This window comes from Cryptomeria japonica, chromosome 10 (assembly GCF_030272615.1).
Source record: "Cryptomeria japonica chromosome 10, Sugi_1.0, whole genome shotgun sequence".
Taxonomy (NCBI): Eukaryota; Viridiplantae; Streptophyta; class Pinopsida; order Cupressales; family Cupressaceae; genus Cryptomeria; species Cryptomeria japonica.
Window position 1 is genome coordinate 673,980,500 of NC_081414.1, and position 17,748 is coordinate 673,998,247.

General features: G+C 35.9%; 1 protein-coding gene across 3 annotated transcripts in view; it reads left to right on the top strand.

Annotated features, from left to right (window-relative positions):
* LOC131077063 (putative transferase At1g60990, chloroplastic) overlaps positions 1–17,748 on the top strand; it is a 408,775-nt gene that overhangs the window by 40,010 nt on the left and 351,017 nt on the right. For all 3 annotated transcript variants that reach the window (XM_058014480.2, XM_058014475.2, XM_058014470.2), the window contains exon 3: positions 6,288–6,321. In XM_058014480.2, coding sequence (XP_057870463.1) covers positions 6,288–6,321 — 34 coding nt within the window. The remainder of the gene's footprint in view (positions 1–6,287; positions 6,322–17,748) is intronic.

Consider the following 17,748-nt stretch of genomic DNA (forward strand, 5'->3'; position numbering starts at 1 on the left):
AATCTTTGACTCTGCAAACTTATTTGTCAACTTGCGATTCTGAACCTCTGAAATCTTTTTCAGAATACTAGCTAGCAAATTCTATTTGATCAGACAAGTTTTATCCCTCCCAATTATTTAAGATTCCTTTGAAGTAAGAAAACCCTTCTTTAGCTATCTCCTTTGGCTTATCTACTACTACAACATCGTCTTTTCTAATACTAAGGATTCTGTTTGTTCCCCTTCTCACTTTGGTACTAGCGTGGAAATTTTTTGAGTCTCTATCTCCTTTCAGCCAAGTTTTTTTGGATTTTTGCCTCCAAAAATTTTCTTTTTTGGCTAGCAGATCTTGATATTTGGATAATGGCATCATTTCTTTCTCGTATCGGTCTACATCCATCCCCAACTTGATAACCTCTTCATTTACTGCAGTCAATTCCTCCTCAAATCTCCTTTTTCTTTGCAAAAATATTTTTGAAGTGTTCTCATTCCACTTCAATAGTTTTTGTTTCAGAGTCTTTATTTTGGAGATAAATCAGAAGAGTTTTGACTCTTCAAAGCTTTCCTCCTTCCATCATTTTTTGATTAGTTCAAAAAATTTGCTGTCCTTCATCCACATATTCTCAAATTTGAAGGGGTTGTTGGTGGGTCTATGTTCTTCAACAATGGAGATTAATACTTGATAATGGTCTAAACTTGCCTGAGCCACCACTAAGGAGTTCATTTCTCTTGAAAGGATAAAAGATCTCCTTTAAAAAAAAACCTGTCCAACTTCTTTGCAATATAACTAAATCCTTTCAACGGTATTCCATGTATAGGTGCCATTTTCAGATTGAACTTCCATGAGGTTGTTCCTATTCACCCAGTCCTTGAAGTCAATTTGGGGTTGCAATTCCATCTGCACTCCACCCTTCTTCTTTGAAAGATATAATATGGCATTAAAGTCTCCTCCTATAATCGTATGCGGGAAAACATTATTGTTGACATGCTCAGCAATTTTACTCCATAATTCCCTCTTATAATCAGTCGGAGTGGGTCCATAGATAATCTGAATCTAACACCACTACTGATACTCTTTATATAACCTGCCATCCAATTACTCCTCTCTATAAGAATTTTAAAATCCACCTTGGATTCCAAAGACTAGCAAAACCCCTTGAAGCTCCCTCTGCTTGAACTGCCTTCACTTGCCAAATCCCTAGACCCTTCCTAAATCTATCCATCTCCTCCTTGTTTAGTTTAGTTTCCTGTAATAATACTACCTCCACTTGGATCCTTTTAACACCATGCTTAATTAAGCGCCTCTTGTTAGGGGCAAATAGGCCCCTAACTTTTTAATTTAGGAGCTTCATGACTCCTTGGGAAGGTTCTTCCCCTTCCTTGCATTCAGCATAGTAGTTATCTTTGTTTAGTCAATAGCAAATCCATCCTTCAACCTAAGTTCAGCTAGGGACTTCCTTCCTCTTCGTTTCCCTGATACTTTTCCACAATCTGGTTTGTCCTTCTGAGGGCAGCATAGACACAACCCCAAACACTCCTCCCCACCATCCTTCTCCATCATAAAGGGGTTCACTCCACCTAGAGGAAGATCTTGTTCCATTTCCTTAATCCCTTCATTTTCCAATACACTTTGAACCATTTTGAAATTTGCTTCTCTTAGCTCCCCCGAGTCAATATTTCCTTAGGGAGATAAGCCTAAAAACTCACACGCCGCTTCTAACTCTGTAGATTTATTTTCAAATCTAGATTCCTCTATTATTTTCTCAACTTCTCACTCTTTATCTACCACCTTTGTTTGGATATCTTCTAATGTCTCTCTTGACTAGTGACTCCCAACCAACTCATTTTGTTGATCCTTTAAAGAAACCAAATTCCCTTGATTGTTAAACCCCTCCCTCCCTTTCCCATTGAGGGGAGACATTTGAAGAATGATTTCTTTGTTTAGATCCTCACTATCCTTCTTTAATTCATTAAGTTCTTCTAAACTCATCACCCTTATGACAGTTTGATCAAACTTTGTCAAAGGCTCTTTATTACTCTCCAAATCTTCATTCATGCTTTGTATCGAAGTCTCCAGAGTTCCTTCTATACCAGTGTCCTCTATACTCTTGTCCTTTACTACCTTTGAACTAGCTCCAAGGGTCAATTGATCGACTCCGTCCTCTTGATCAGTTTGGATGACAGACTCATTCGCCCTAGCCCTTATGACTACCTGAGAATCATCCTCAGTCACATTATCTGGCAATTGTGCTTTTTCTCCCTCTAAAACTCCAAATCCCTTTTCCTTTACTAATCTTTCCATACTAATCCTCTGAGTTTTTGTCAATATTGTGGAATTACCTCCCCCGAGAATATTAGAAGAACTTCCTGCTTTCATGACTTCTCTCAGTAGGCATTTCCTTGGAGTTCTGTTATTCATCACCTCAATTTTTTGTTTCCATTTTCCAAACTTAGAGAGAATTTCTATTTCTTTGTAAATCCCCATGTCTGAACCTATCTCTACATACAAGTTTGGTATGTCCTCTTGTGCTTCCAAAGCATCTCCAATTCTAACTATAGATTCTTTGTTCCAGAACTCTGCCGGGAGTCCAACCAGACTAATCCTAATTTGTTTTTTGCTAAAAATATGTTTAGAGGGGTTGAAGCTAGGGTTCCAATTTAATCTATAGAAGCTAGAACCTTCATAAAAATCTAGGATTCCGTAAAGAAGTTCCATTTTTAGGTTTAAATCTATGCATTCTATTAAGAAAAAATCTATTTGCAGGGAGCAAATACTCGACTTGCCTGGGAAGGATGATTTCCACCAGTCCATGATTTCCTCATGTGAACCGCCTATCCTGCTCCATTTGATAAATAGTGCCCTATCCTTTAATCGTTCTGCCATTGTTGTCAAAAGGTTTGGAGGTAGAACAACCAGCTTGCTATTGATTTTCTTGACATAGTGTTGATCCGATTTTTGCTTTGTTCCTTTTGTGAATCGATTCTGGTTCAAACCTCCTCCTCCCAGTGGTTTCTTTTTCCATTGCCTTATTCCTTTCTGAAGCTTGTCCGGATTGATATTTTTTCGATTCCTCCTGTGCCCATGTCGTATTCCTGAAGACCCCCCCTACGAACCTTTTGGCCCCCTCCATTCTGAAGACCACCATACCTTCGGTTAGGGTTTGTCCAAGATTGATTTTGGAAAACACTAAACCTTCTATTTCCAATCGGAATTCTGTTTGCTCCTGAAGCCACTCCATTTCTCTGAGTGCTTGCAGAATCCAACTCTCTCCCCTACCGGTTACGGAATGGTACTTGAGAAGTTCTGTTCTCCCTCTATGGCCATCGTTGCAGAGACCAACGGGCCTCCATTTCGAATCTTTAATTAAGGGGCACTTTATTATTATTCCCAATTGCAAGCAAATATGAAAATTAAAAGAGAGGGAAAATTAAATTGGTTTTCTGGAAGCTTCCTTGGAAAATTATAAAAGGGCTCATTTAGAGCTCGTTTGCATATGCTTGGCTTATTTATTTTTTCTCTGAGAAGTTTGAGAGCTTTTGCTTTTATTTACAGGAAATCTGAGGATGGAAACCCTTAGACTTTTTTGGTTGTGTGGATGAAAAGCCATTCAGCCTATTGGGTGGATTCATTCCAGAATTCATATTGTGCTTATTTGATCAGTTGGTAAAGATTTGAAGATTTTACGATTTTTGATAGCTTGCTACAGTGATATGTACTGCTGCTACAGTAGTTTGTACAGTCACAGTGACGTGCTACAGTGCTGGGTCAATTTCAGTTGGTTTTCTAGGGTGTTGAAGGGTATGACACAGAAAATGAAGTTGCAGTTCTGATCTGGATGTGGAGACATACTTCAGTTGAAGACATCGTTATTTTACTGTCCCAAAGTGCTGTTTTTAATCATTAATTTCAGTTATTAAGGACTGAAATCTGTTCTTGATTAGATTCCTCTATGTGTGGAATGTGGGAATGAGATTTTCTGAGTAAGATTTGGATTTATTTTGCACTTCAGTTGCTGTTGTGCATTTGTACCTACACACGGTTGCTGTCCCTTTGTTCTGGTAAAGATTTGCTAGCTGGAAAGAGCCATCAGCTGTGTTTTGGAAGGTAATGGACTGAATATTATGTGCAGAAAAAGATGTCTGAAACTCTGCATATCTTGTAATCTGAAACTTAATTCCAGCAGTCTGTTGAATGGAAATTAATGGTGTCAATTCTTGATGTAATCATTGTTGTTATTAAGATTTATCACTGCTTAAAATATTATTCCTGTATGAAATCAAGTCTTCGGATGATATGTGAAAATTAATGCAATGCATCATCACTTAAACCTACAAACAGAGAATCAATACATTCCTCTGCAAACTGTTTGATATTATGCTTAGACACTAAACCATTGGAAAGAGGAAAGGAAAGGGGCAAAACATTTAGTGCAGAACAGGGCGGGACATTACATAAAATATTTAGAATGCCCTTTTACCTAGCCAAGCTACTGCTTTTATAATCTCTTATTTTTTAATTTAAACTTCCGTCTAGGAGTGTCTAGAATTATCTTTTCTTTTTAATTTTTTGAATTGACCCCTTGGTTTTACTGACACTTTTTTTGTCATCAGTTTAGGCTCTCTTTCAAAAACACTTCTTAATATCACCTCTAGGCCCTCTTTAAAAACACTTCTTAATATCATTTCTAGGCTTTTTATTTTAATAATATAACATAAGCTGACCTTTTCGCAAGGTTATAACATAAAGTTATATGGACAACTTAAGTTATTAATTATTTCCTTAGCTCAAAAAAGGGACACGAGTCATGACACTTCTCGCCTTCTTCCCTCATAGAAGGAAACCAATAGAAACGTGAGAGGATATATAAGTCAACAATATGTAAGTCACATTGGCTTCTCTCAAAATATATAACATACTGGATAGTGTGTCCCAATGGTTTACTTTGGTCAGCTGAAAGCATGTTCTCTTTGCTTAGTAGTTGAGATAAACCACTGGTATTCCATGCTGTGATAGTTTTTTCCATCTTTCTCTATAGGAAGAGGAGACTGAGGAACACTTTACTTCTATGCACCATGTCTACTTCAGCTTAGAGACACGGTTGTGCCATCTTATATCAATTTGAATTGACAGGATTACAAGTCAGTTACTCTCATGGGACCTTTGTTGCAGGATCAATACATTCATCTCTCATGCACTTATAAACTTCCCTTGCTCTGAAAAATAACTCATAATGGCTTCATTCTGAGCTGAAATTTGCCCAACATTTCTATAACTAACTTAAGCTGAAAATGTGCTGCCATTGAATACCGTTAAGCATCTTTGCAAGAGCCCTAATGACCATATTTGTTCATATATTGGGTCAATAAAATGACACAGAAGAACCCAACAGATAAATAACGTTAATCGTAATGACATTTTGACACAACATGAACCTGTTATGAATTAATGGATGAGTCATTAATTCAGAAAAGATTCACACATATCATCAAGCATGAGTCTGCCATTAATGCATAGTTGATCATTTCAGGTAGGATTACAAAGATAAACTTATGAAGGCTACAACTTTTTCATATAGGATCCTTTTTTTCTCAAATTTGAAGCAATGGAAATCTATTGAAGGGATCTAACATATGGCAGAGAGGTAACATTTAAGGTTTAAATTTTCCCAAGAGTGTCAAACATAGGTCCTTTTTTTGAGCGTTTACACAGCAGATTGAATGTCTTCACGGTAATATAGACCATGTTTTATGAATATGACCAATTTTAAGACATTAAATACAGATAATAACATAGCTCCTTGGTCTTTTATTGAATCTAAAATGGGATGGATTTTGAAGGTTTGTTTCTAATTATATTTACTAGCTAAATAATGGGATGGCTCTTTGACATGCTACATGGGTAAAGCTCACTACTAAGATTCTATAGTCTTAGCATACAACTTTTGGTTTCCTCCTGCATTCCCTAAGGTAAGTAACCTTCTTGGCATCTTTATCATTATATATGAATGACTAGTTTCCGCTTTGTCCACAACTTCTTGCCTTGAACATCCAAGTGACTGTTCAAAGAATCTGATCTGAAATGTTGAAAGAAAATACTGTTATACAGTTTAATCTAGGAGCTTTACGAAATTACTAAAATGGACTGTGAAACCTAATGCTCCTAATTATTTGCTTTGCCCTTTACATGTATTTGAGAAGCACATTTGCTTTCTCCACCAAATATATGCTTTTATCAAGTTAATTTGAAAGTCACGAGTTTATTGCATGTTTATGCAATCATACTAACTCCTATCTGATTGTTTGTTCAGGTTGTAGATTTATCTCATTTTGGCAGAATTAGAGGTACGTATACTTCCAAAAAATTTAATTAGCAGATTTCTTTTTTTACTTTAGTTGGATGTGCATACTTTTTACACTAGGATTGCCATTGTTTTATTCTATTGACTTGGTCAAATCTCTTTCAAGAATTTTCTGAAGTATGTTGATGTTTTATAGCTTCGGTCGGAGAAGTCTCATATGTATAAGTAATGCATATTATTGTTGATATATATATATATATATATTAATATATGTAATAATAATAAGTATCATTATTATTATATATACGAATATCTATATATATACATAATGTATTTATTACTGTCTATACAAATCAGAATATGAGCACCGTACCCACAAGTAGCGATTATATTGATCATTTCATTTGATCAATATGAATCGACTTTTCTCATAAAGAAATCCGATATATATTTATCGTTGTGCATATCGACTTAAGTCGATCTCTTTCAAGACAATTATGGAAATCGTTATTGCATGTAACAATAATGATTAACGATTTGAAGAATCGTTAAATACTAAACGATAAGAGAAATCGTGTTTGAATATTAACCGAATAAATAATGATTAAGATATCGTTGTCTTGCACAAACCTTAGGTGTAGAGACATCGCAATGAAGAGGCATGTCTCCACATACGTGGAGGCATGTCTATTCATCGACATGTCTCCACATACGTGGAGGCATGTCTATTCATCGACATGTCTCCATGTATGTAGAGGCATGTCCGTCCATTGACATGCCTATACCGTAAGGTATATAATGTGGTGCAGTTCGAGTTTAATAAGGCAAGTACAGTAATTATAAGTGCAAGCCTTTTAGATAACGATCTGCCTCATACAACAGACTCTCATATAAATTATGCATTAAGTTGTGTTCCCTTCATATGTGCAGCACCCTGTATTCAAGAGTTCATTGACATATAGTTTAGTAAGAACTAAGTTAAAAAAACAAACAAACTGTTTACATATCTAATCTGATCCAAACTTTAACATGGTATTAGAGCTAGTTTGAAGAAAAGATCCGATCAGATTTATAAATGGGAAACAACCAAACTTCATTAAAATCTCTAGATTTCTATATTCGTCAAAATGGTGAGTGGAGTTAGGCCAGAGGACCGACTTGAAGGAGCTGCAAATTTTGTATCTTGGAAGTTTAGAATGATGCTCACATTAAAGGAACATGAATTATACACTCTTGTGGAAAAGGCCTTACCCATGCCTGATGAAGAAGACGAAAAACTCCTATGGACAAGAAATAATAATAAAGCTATGAAACTATTGGTGGATGGAGTAAAAGATCACATTGTTCCAGTTATCTCAAAATTAGATACTGCTTATCTAATGTTTTCAACACTAGAGAACATGTTTGAGATAAATAATACTAGCAGGGTTCTTGCTCTAAAACAACAACTACACCACATCAAAATGAACCAAAGTAAAACTACTACTTCATATTTCATGAGGATAACGGAACTAAGAAACCAATTATCCACTATTGGTCACACATTTGATAGCAAGGAGTTGACTATGCTGGCACTCAACGGACTTCCCACTTCTTGGGAATCTTTTATTCAAGGAATTAGTGCTCGATCCAAACTCCCCAAATTTGATCGATTAAAGATTGATTGTATACAAGGAGAATCCAGATTGATTACTAGAGGGACTGGAATTAACTCCCAAAATGAAGAAATCCTAAACTCTTAGTCTCACAAAAGAGGAAAGAGGAATAACTTCAAGAAGAGGAGAGGTAAAGATTCAACTAGGAAGCAATCCTTCAAAAGGAAGAGGGACCTATTTAAAGTACAATGCTTTAGATGTGATAAATATGGTCACATTGCTGTAAAGTGTCTTGACAGACCTAAGCCTCAAGCCTCAATTGCTGAAGTCGGTGAGCCCAACACAGACTCTGAAAGACTTGTATTCTACTCTACTCTATCCAGTCAAGTATCAACCAGCCTCAACACCTGGGTAATAGACAATGGGACATCTAGGCATATAATAGGGTTCAGAGAGCACTTAGACACCATGATAGAAAAATCTGATGAGGAAGTCACAATTGGGGATGATTCAAACTACCCAGTGAATGGGATTGGAACTTGTACTATTCAACTAAAATCAGGCATTGGCCTTCAATTGACAGGTGTACTATTTGTACTAGGCATCAAACGCAACCTAATCTCAATATCAGCTCTTGAAGACAAAGGATATAGAATCACCTTCATGGATGGAAAAGTCTTAGCCTGGCCAAAGAAATCAACCATCAAGAAGGCTCACACCATTGGAGTTCGACATGGTTGCCTATACAAACTTTGCATCTCTCCTTCACAAGCACTTATTCATGAATCTTCTAACACTTGTGAACTGTGGCATAGAAGATTAGGGCATCTTCATTTTCGTGCTTTACCTTCTATAGAGAAAATGGTGACAGGGATACCTAAGCTGACTCAAGAACATGAAGGAATCTGCAAAGGGTGTACCTTAGGAAAAAATACCAAGGGCACATTTCATAATAGTGAAAGTAAATCCAAAAATGTATTAGAAATTGTTCATTCTGATTTGTGGACCCATGTCTGTACCCTCCTTAGGAGGATTTTTGTATTATGTCATTTTTGTAGATGATTACTCTAGGAAGGCATGGATATATTTTCTAAAGTGTAAAGAGTCTGATGAAGTCCTTAAAAGGTTTAAGGAATTCAAAGCTTTAGTAGAAAACACCTCAAGTAGAAGTATAAAAACTCTTAGATCAGATAATGGGGGGGGGGAATATATCTCTGAAAACTTTAAAATTTTTCGTAATAATGTTGGGATTAAGAGGGAGTTCACTGTTCCTTACAACCCTCAACAAAATGGGGTTGCAGAAAGGAAAAACAAAACGATAGTAGAAGCAACCAAAGCCATGATGTATGACCAAAACCTTCACACCTCTTTTTGGGCTAAAGCCTCTAGTGCTGCTGTATATATCCAAAATAGATGTTCACATTCCTTTCTTGATAACAAAACTCTTGAAGAAGCATTCACAGGAATAAAACCTGACAGAGGTCACTTAAGAATTTTTGGCTGTCCTGTTTACAGTCACATCCCTAAAGAGAAAAGATCTAAATTAGAACCCTCTGGGAGAAAGGGAATCTTTGTTGGGTATAGTGAAACTTCTAAAGCTTATAGGGTCTATATTCCATGTCAAAAACAAATTGAACTAAGCAGGGATGTAATATTTGAAGAAGATGTTGCATTCAAAAGATCTAAGGATGTTAATGAAACAGAAGATGAATCCCCTCAATATAGTGAAAAGGATCACTCCTTTGAGATTCAGAATGAGACTCACGAACCAATTGAAGGCAACACTCACATTGAACCTATGGACTATATGGTTGAACCTAGGGACACTAATGTGACAAAGAAAAGACTACTATGGGCCAAGAAGATGATTGAGGAGGCTGAAAATTATGCAGCTCCAAAAGGAACTTTCAGGGAAAGTAAAAGACCTAATAGATTCTCTAGCTACATTGTTCTAATGAGTGAAATCATTAATTCATAACCTTCTACTGTTGAGGAAGCCTTCCAACATCAAGCCTAGAAAGAAGCCATGACAGTAGAGTATAAGTCTATTCTCAAGAATGATGTCTGGGACATTGTGCCTAGGCCTAAGAACAAATCAGTAGTGTCTTCTAAATGGCTTTTCAAAAACAAACATGCTGCAGATGGAAGTATTGAAAAATACAAAGCAAGGTTTGTCGCCAGAGGTTTCTCTCAGAAAGAGGGAATTGATTATGAAGAAACTTTTGCTCCTGTTGCTTGATACACTTCTGTCAACGCTGTGATTGCTATTGTTGCATCTAAAGGATGGAAAATCGATCAAATGGATGTAAAGACCGCATTTCTTAACGGTGTGATAGAAGAGGAAGCCTATTTGGAACAACTTGAAGGATTTGTAGTACATGAGCAACCTTATGTTTGCAAATTGAAGAAAGCCTTATATGGGCTCAAATAGGCTCCTCGAGCGTGGTATGAAAGGATAGATCACTATTTATCAGGACTTGGCTTCTCAAAGAATGATGCAGATCCGAATCTTTATTTTAAGGTAATCAATGGAGATATGTTAATTCTTATCCTTTATGTTGATGACTTGTTAATAACAGGTGAAGAGCATCTCATCATCAAATGTAAACAAGAACTTGCAGCTGAATTTGAAATGAAGGACTTAGGGCCTCTACACTATTTCCTCGGTTTAGAAGTATGGCAACAAACTGATGAGATCATTCTAAATCAAGGGAAATACACTATTGACATTCTTAAAAGGTTTGGAATGATGGATTGTAAGTCTATGTCCACTCCCATGGAAACAAACTTACACAAATTGAGAGAAGCAGCTACAAGTTCTGAACCAACAGACTCCACCCTCTACCAGGAGATGATTGGATCATTGATGTACTTGGTCAATACTAGAACAGATATTTTATGCTGTGAATGCACTCAATTAGTTCATGTGTGAGCCAACGCAGTTACATGTAGTTGCAACAAAACATATCTTGAGATATCTTCACAGAACAATTGGATATGGCTTAAAATATAAAAAATGTAGATCTAAACTTATACGGATATACACTCAGATTGGGCTGGAAGTGTGGTAGATCGAAAAAGCACATCAGGGTGTTGCTTCAGTTTAGGATCAGCTATGATATCTTGGTTTAGCAAAAAGCAGTCCTCAGTTGCTCAGAGCTCCACAAAAGCAGAGTACATCGCAGCATCTATGGGAGCACGAGAAGTAGTATGGTTGAGAAAACTCCTTGTAGGATTGTTTGGACAATCCTTAAGTCCTATTATCCACTGTGACAACTAGAGTTGTTTAAAGCTTTTAGTAAACCCAGTATTTCATGACAGGTCCAAACACATTGAAATAACTTATCACTATGTTAGAGACATGGTGGAAAGAAAGGTAATTCAGCTGAGATATATTAGTACTGAAGATCAAACAGCAGACATTCTCACCAAGCCTCTAGCCAAAACAAAGGTAGAACACTTCAGAGGTAAGCTTGGTATGGTTGAAATGTAAAATTCTGAGTTTTGAGTCTCAGCATTGTTGTTGTACTAATATATTCTAAAAGATGTTTAATATAAACTCTTTCTGTCATTTTGGGCACCTGTGTACATCATTAAGAAGTGACGACTTCTGAATGATAATCGCTTGTATTTTCAGTAGTTATTGGAAGGTGATGAGTTTACAATAACTCTACAATCTATCATGATAGATATCATATGGTTGATATCTATGAACATGTCATGATAGCGCATATTTCTTATAACAATTTTATCATAAGGTTGATATCTTGAAATTGTTGAGATATATCATGGTGGATATTAAGTGCTTAATATTTGTGAGTATGCCATGATTTCCATACATCCCTACGGTAGGCATCATATGGTTGATGCTAGTGCACATACCATATCGGGCATGTCGAGTTGTGGTAAGTATCATAAGTGTTGATACTTGTAGACCATTGCTCCTGATATCATATAATGATTTCTACTACACTATGTGTAGTTTCCTATATATATAAAACTTGTAATTCTCTTCCCTAGCTAAGAGGGAGTGTTGATGTTTTATAGCTTCGGTTGGAGAAGTCCCATATGTATAAGTAATGCATATTATCATTGATATATATATATATATATTAGTATATGTAATAAAAATAAGTGTCATTATTATTCTATATACGAATATCTATATATATACATAATGAATATTTATTACTGTCTATACAAATCGGAATATGAGCACCGTATCCACAAGTATCGATTATATTGATCATTTCATTATATGAATCGACTTTTCTCATAAAGAAATCCGATATATATTTATCGTTGTGCATATCGACTTAAGTTGATCTCTTTCAAGACGATTATGGAAATTGTTATTGCACATAACAATAATGATTAACGATTCTTTGATTTGAAGAATCGTTAAATACTAAACAATAAGAGAAATCATGTTTAAATATTAACCGAATAAATAACGATTAAGATATCGTTGTCTTGCACAAACCTTAGGTTTAGAGACATCGCAATGAAGAGGCATGTCTCCGCATATGTGGAGGCATGTCTATTCATCGACATGTCTCCACGTACGTAGAGGCATGTCTGTCCATTGACATGCCTATACCGTAAGGTATATAATGTGGTGCAGTTCGAGTTTAATAAGGCAAGTACAGTAATTATAAGTGCAATCCTTTTAGATATCGATCTGCCTCATACAATAGACTCTCATATAAATTATGCATTAAGTTGTGTTCCCTTCATATGTGCAGCACCTTGCATTCAAGAGTTCATTAACATATAGTTTAGTAAGAACTAAGGAAAAAAAAAAAAAAACTGTTTACATATCTAATCTGATCCAAACTTTAACAAAGTATTGCTTCCAAGATAGTCATTAACAATATTTCCTGTTCTGTTAGTACTGGGTAGTTTTTATTTGTCTATACAAACAAGTTGCAATTTTATTCGGTGATTTTTCTTGGTTGGTCTAGGTAAAGATGAAAATGTAATGATACTCACATATATTACAAAATGATGCATTGGAGGCTTCTATATTACAAATTATTGTGAGAAAGGAAAATTTGTCAGTATAGAAAATTGGCCCAATGGTGGTCATGTCTAGAGGAAAAGGCTTTCCCTAATTTGAATTACTCAATGAAGGGTTTCCTTGCTCATCACTAATCACCGTGAAAGAGCTATTACAAATTCTGATGATATTCATTGGAGAATGGCTAAGATTTATAATTTTTATATTAAAAATGTTTCTATTGTTCTGCTGTAAACATCTTAAAGAGTCGCTGATATAATAATAAAACATTTTAACATTATGCAATAACAATGTAAGATGGTACTTGATAAGTTATATATGCTTAGTGCTTGAATGTAAAATCATACAATCTTTGGTGGCTATCAAAACTGTTGTTGAAGTTCACTCCTGTTTAAAGTGTTGCAAGAATGCAAATGAATGAATGAATGAAGGAATTTTAATGATGTCCACGAGACCAAGTGGTCTAGGGGACCAAGATGCAAATTAATCCGTTTTTAGGTTCTTTTCCATGTCAGTTCTTCTGTTATGAATTTTGAGTAAGAAACTCAGTGTTTGGTGAATTCTTGTCTCTTCAAAAAGTTCATTCAATCTGTCCACTTTTAATTTGTTATCAAACTGATTGTGAATATCCTCATATGCTACACACTCCTTGATGAAATGCCATTTTGTTTCCACTACCTTCTTGGTGCAAAAAATGCACATCCTCTCTTCTCAATCTTCTTTGGGCACCTTCCATCTACCAGTTTCACATTGAAAATGATGAGATCTAGTCTTTAACTGTTCAATGAAAATTTTGGCCTTTCCTTTGATCGTAGATCCCAAATAAACTTTTTATCATGCTCCCAGTTAGGGTTAAATTCTTTAATATAGTATGCTTTTTTTTCTGCCTAGCTATTTTGTCCACATGGCATTCTTGAATTTTTCTAGCATCCACTTTTTTATCTCCTCTTTAGTGCAAGAGGATTCATGTAGATTTATGTCCCACTTGTTCATCCATTTGCTATTTTGTTTCTTCTAGGTCTTTTTCGTACGACTTAGCTCTTGTAATGCCCCCTTCTCAGCAGTGATCAGTTCTGTTGCTGTTAGCCTATTGCGGAGACTCGTAGGCTAGTCGGGAGTAGTAATTATGGTTTCCTATTTTCTTGGAGGATGCTTTGGAAATTTTGGTGGCTTGCATGTTGGAGTTTTACTGTTCTAATTCTGGATTCCTTCTGGGTTTTCAGAGAGCTTCGTGATGGTGTGACATGCAACTGAATTTGAGGAATTTCCTGGACTTACTATTTTTAGTAAGTTGAGTCGGCTGCTCAAAACGTGGTTAAAATGCATTTGGACACACTATTTTTAGCATTGTGCTATTTTTAGTAAGTACTATTTTTAGCAAGGTTTTAGTAGGCCAGTTCAGAAGGCTGTTCCTGGTAGGTCAGTTTGAGTAGATGGTCTTCCAACAGTCTTGGAGTTATTTTTGGCAGTGTAGAGCTTATGTTGGGCTCTTCATTTTTTAGGTAAAATGTTTTATAAAGAAATATTATTTAAGGCATGATGGATGCCTTAAGGAGTACTAAGTTGATTTTATAATATATTTCACTTTATAACCTATGAACACCATATATACTTTATTGATATTTTTTATAAAAGTATATTTGCCTCTTTGTGAAGGACGACTTGGGAAAAAGGGAGAAATGAAATGCAAATTTCAAAATAATGAGAAGTGATTGTACATTTGGATTTGGCGTCCATTTGGAGGGAATGTGGATTTGAATTTGGAGACACAAATGCTATAAATAAGAGTGTTGGGCTCTTGTTTGTTCATGCATGAATATTTTGTAACGAAATGCTGCCGAAACGGAGACTGATTTGCTTTGGGGAATGCATACCTCCTAGCTTGTTCTTGCCTTCTTGCTTGAAAGATAGCAACTAGTTGAGATTGTGAGGTTGTTCTTTACACTGAAGAATAGATGGAGTTCATTGTAAAGGTATCATTTTATGTTTTCTAATGTTTTTTGGGGTGTTGTGAGTTTCCAGGTTGCTGGTTTATTGTGGAGCTGAAAGTGATTTTCATTCATAAGTCTAAGAGGGATTTTTTGTTGCTTTTGGGTAATCTCTCATTGTTTTCCTATGGTCTAGGTGCCCCTTTCTGCTAGTTTTCAGATTTTATTTTGTAGATTGGAATTTTATCTTGAAGTTCACCCTTTCCTCCTAGGCCATACCATGCTTGTGGCTGTCTTGGGAAGCATGCTTTAATTGTTAGATCAGATTCACAGCTGGTTTTGGGCCTTGGCTTGGACGTCTCCTCTTTAGGCTTCATTAGCATTTTATTTCAAGTCAATCCATTGCGTTTCGGAGGAGATAGGAGCATTTTAGTGTGTCTCATGTTGCTGGTCTGTATTTTCAGTTTGCTGGTTAAGTATATTAGACTTTAGCACTTTGAGTTTGGGGTTGTTTGCCTTGGTTGTTAGCCTCTTGAAATTTGGGAAAAAACATTGGATATCATTTGCAGCTGTTGGATAGCAATATTACTTGATTTGCAATTCATGCTTCATAATGTAATGCTGATTAGTAGTACTTACAACATACTTCACTCTGGTTAGTTCTTTAATACCCACTGTATAAGTGGAAGAGGCTGGTTTACCATCTAGCATAGTTATTTATCTTGCCAACATTTTGGTTATCGGCTAATAATGTATTGCTCCCACTACATAAGTGGTTGAACCATCCTTTGATTTTGTAATTCTCCCATTGAATAAGTGGAAGTGGCAGGTTATACCGCCGAGTTGTTGTTTAATTTTTAGTATTTTCTTATCCCTTTGTAAAAGTAGAAGTGGCTGGTCCAACCGCCAACATGTAATGCTTTTCAATGTTTCATCTTTGCTAACACTAATAGGTGAAATTGTTGTGACGTAATTTGGAAAAAACTAAGGGGGACATTTCAGCTCCTCTCTAACAATCATATTGGGCGAGCACTGCTTATCCACATTTTCAACCTTTTTAAAGTAACATAACAACCGAATGATCACTAAGGCCTCAATTGGAAACATACCAGCCTCAGCAAGAAGAATCTCATAAGATACCCTTGATTTGACTTTGAGGCTACTAGTGATTGGATGTTTTTGAATTCTTTCAATCTATAGCCATTTGTTAGTTATCACAAAAAGTCTTATCATGTTTTCTTCTTACTAGCTTAAACACTAATGAAACATAATATATCCATCAATGCATATAAAGGAAACTGCATCTTGTTATCTGTTTGCTAGCTTAAAGTAGGGAAACACAATACCCATAATTGCATAAAAATGATGTGTTATTTCTGCATAAGATAGTACTTTCTGGATTTTTGACATTTTAACAAAGCTTAGGGGCACATTGAGCCTTCTATACTCACACTTTCACACACAAAGATCAAATCTGATGATCTGTTAAGGTTGCCAAATTCTTTATTTTTTTGATAAAGGATAATCTTATCAGTATAGAAAAAGAGTATGCAAACTTGAAGTGGTCATTAGGACAAAGCAAATGGGAAAGAAGAACCAAAAGAGAGAAAATTGTCAATAGAGGAATAGTCCAAGGTGGCATAAGAGAGATATTTACATATATAGCAGATGCAATGTCAGAAAAGAACTATCTAAAACTTAAGAAGAGAGTGTTGATAAAGCGAGTATGAGAGATGAGTTTTGCTCAAGAACATAGAAAGACATCCTATGTTTAGGCTGGTCTATAAGGGTGCAAATGCTGCCTCCAGTTGTTTAGTTCGAATTAAGCCATGTTGTCATATTTGTAGTGTATTTAACCTCCTACACCTGCTCCTTGCTGAGTTGGACGGTGATAGTGCACAGGTTGCCTGAAATATTCCACAATCCAAAGGATACATGTGGCATTTGTTGCAAAATGAGCCCTGTTTTGCTGCCCATTGTGCTGTGTAACCTCAGCCAGATGGAAATGCTTTCCTTCAGTCATGAGAAGTTGGTGAGGCTGTGTTGTAGCAATTCTAGAGATCCAGTGCACTTTATGAGGCAATCTTTCAATAGAAGTTGATTGAATTTGTGTTCTTTTGTAATGACACCTCTACTTGGCTATTAGAACAACCACAAATAAGCCAAAAATATATGCTAATCTTTTCTTTTCTTTAGGAGCATTTCAATTAAACATGTACTCCAAGAGCAACAACACATATGCTCAAACAGATTTACATCCCCACATATAATATTCACAATGTCTTAACCAATCATATCATTCCATTATAATCCAAGAGCATATTGCATACATGATGTATGAAGTATTGCCATTCATAGATACATACAAAATAGTTCCCCTGCTCATGTTTGGTGTAGACGTGATGATAAACAGAGACCAGCAAGTGTCATCTGCTTACATATGGACAAATCCACATACACTAATAATTTGCAATCAATGTCAACCAGTGATATATTCATAATCTCACTCGTATGAATATGTGTAACAATGTCTAAGCATGCAATCCTGAGATTGGTGTACTTAGGCTAACAACAATTGTCATAGCTCCATTGCAGAATCCTTCCTTGAATATCTATGTTACTGGGTACTGCAGTTTTAGCTCGAATATGCGTATTGGTATGTGTTGATGTGTTTTTACGCACTTCGAACACAAAATAAAATACTAAGTATTCTATCCTCCCTTGAACAAAGAAACCTCAAGTGCTAAATAATATGATGAAGCGAGACAACTTCAAGGTTTACAATGTGAACAATCAACTTTATTGCTTGGGATAGACTCAATGATGTATGATGTGATATTGCTGGAATCACAAGGGGACTTACGTTTATGAACACAATTGGAACGTGAAAACTAAACTTAAACTCACTTTAGATAATTAAAGGACAA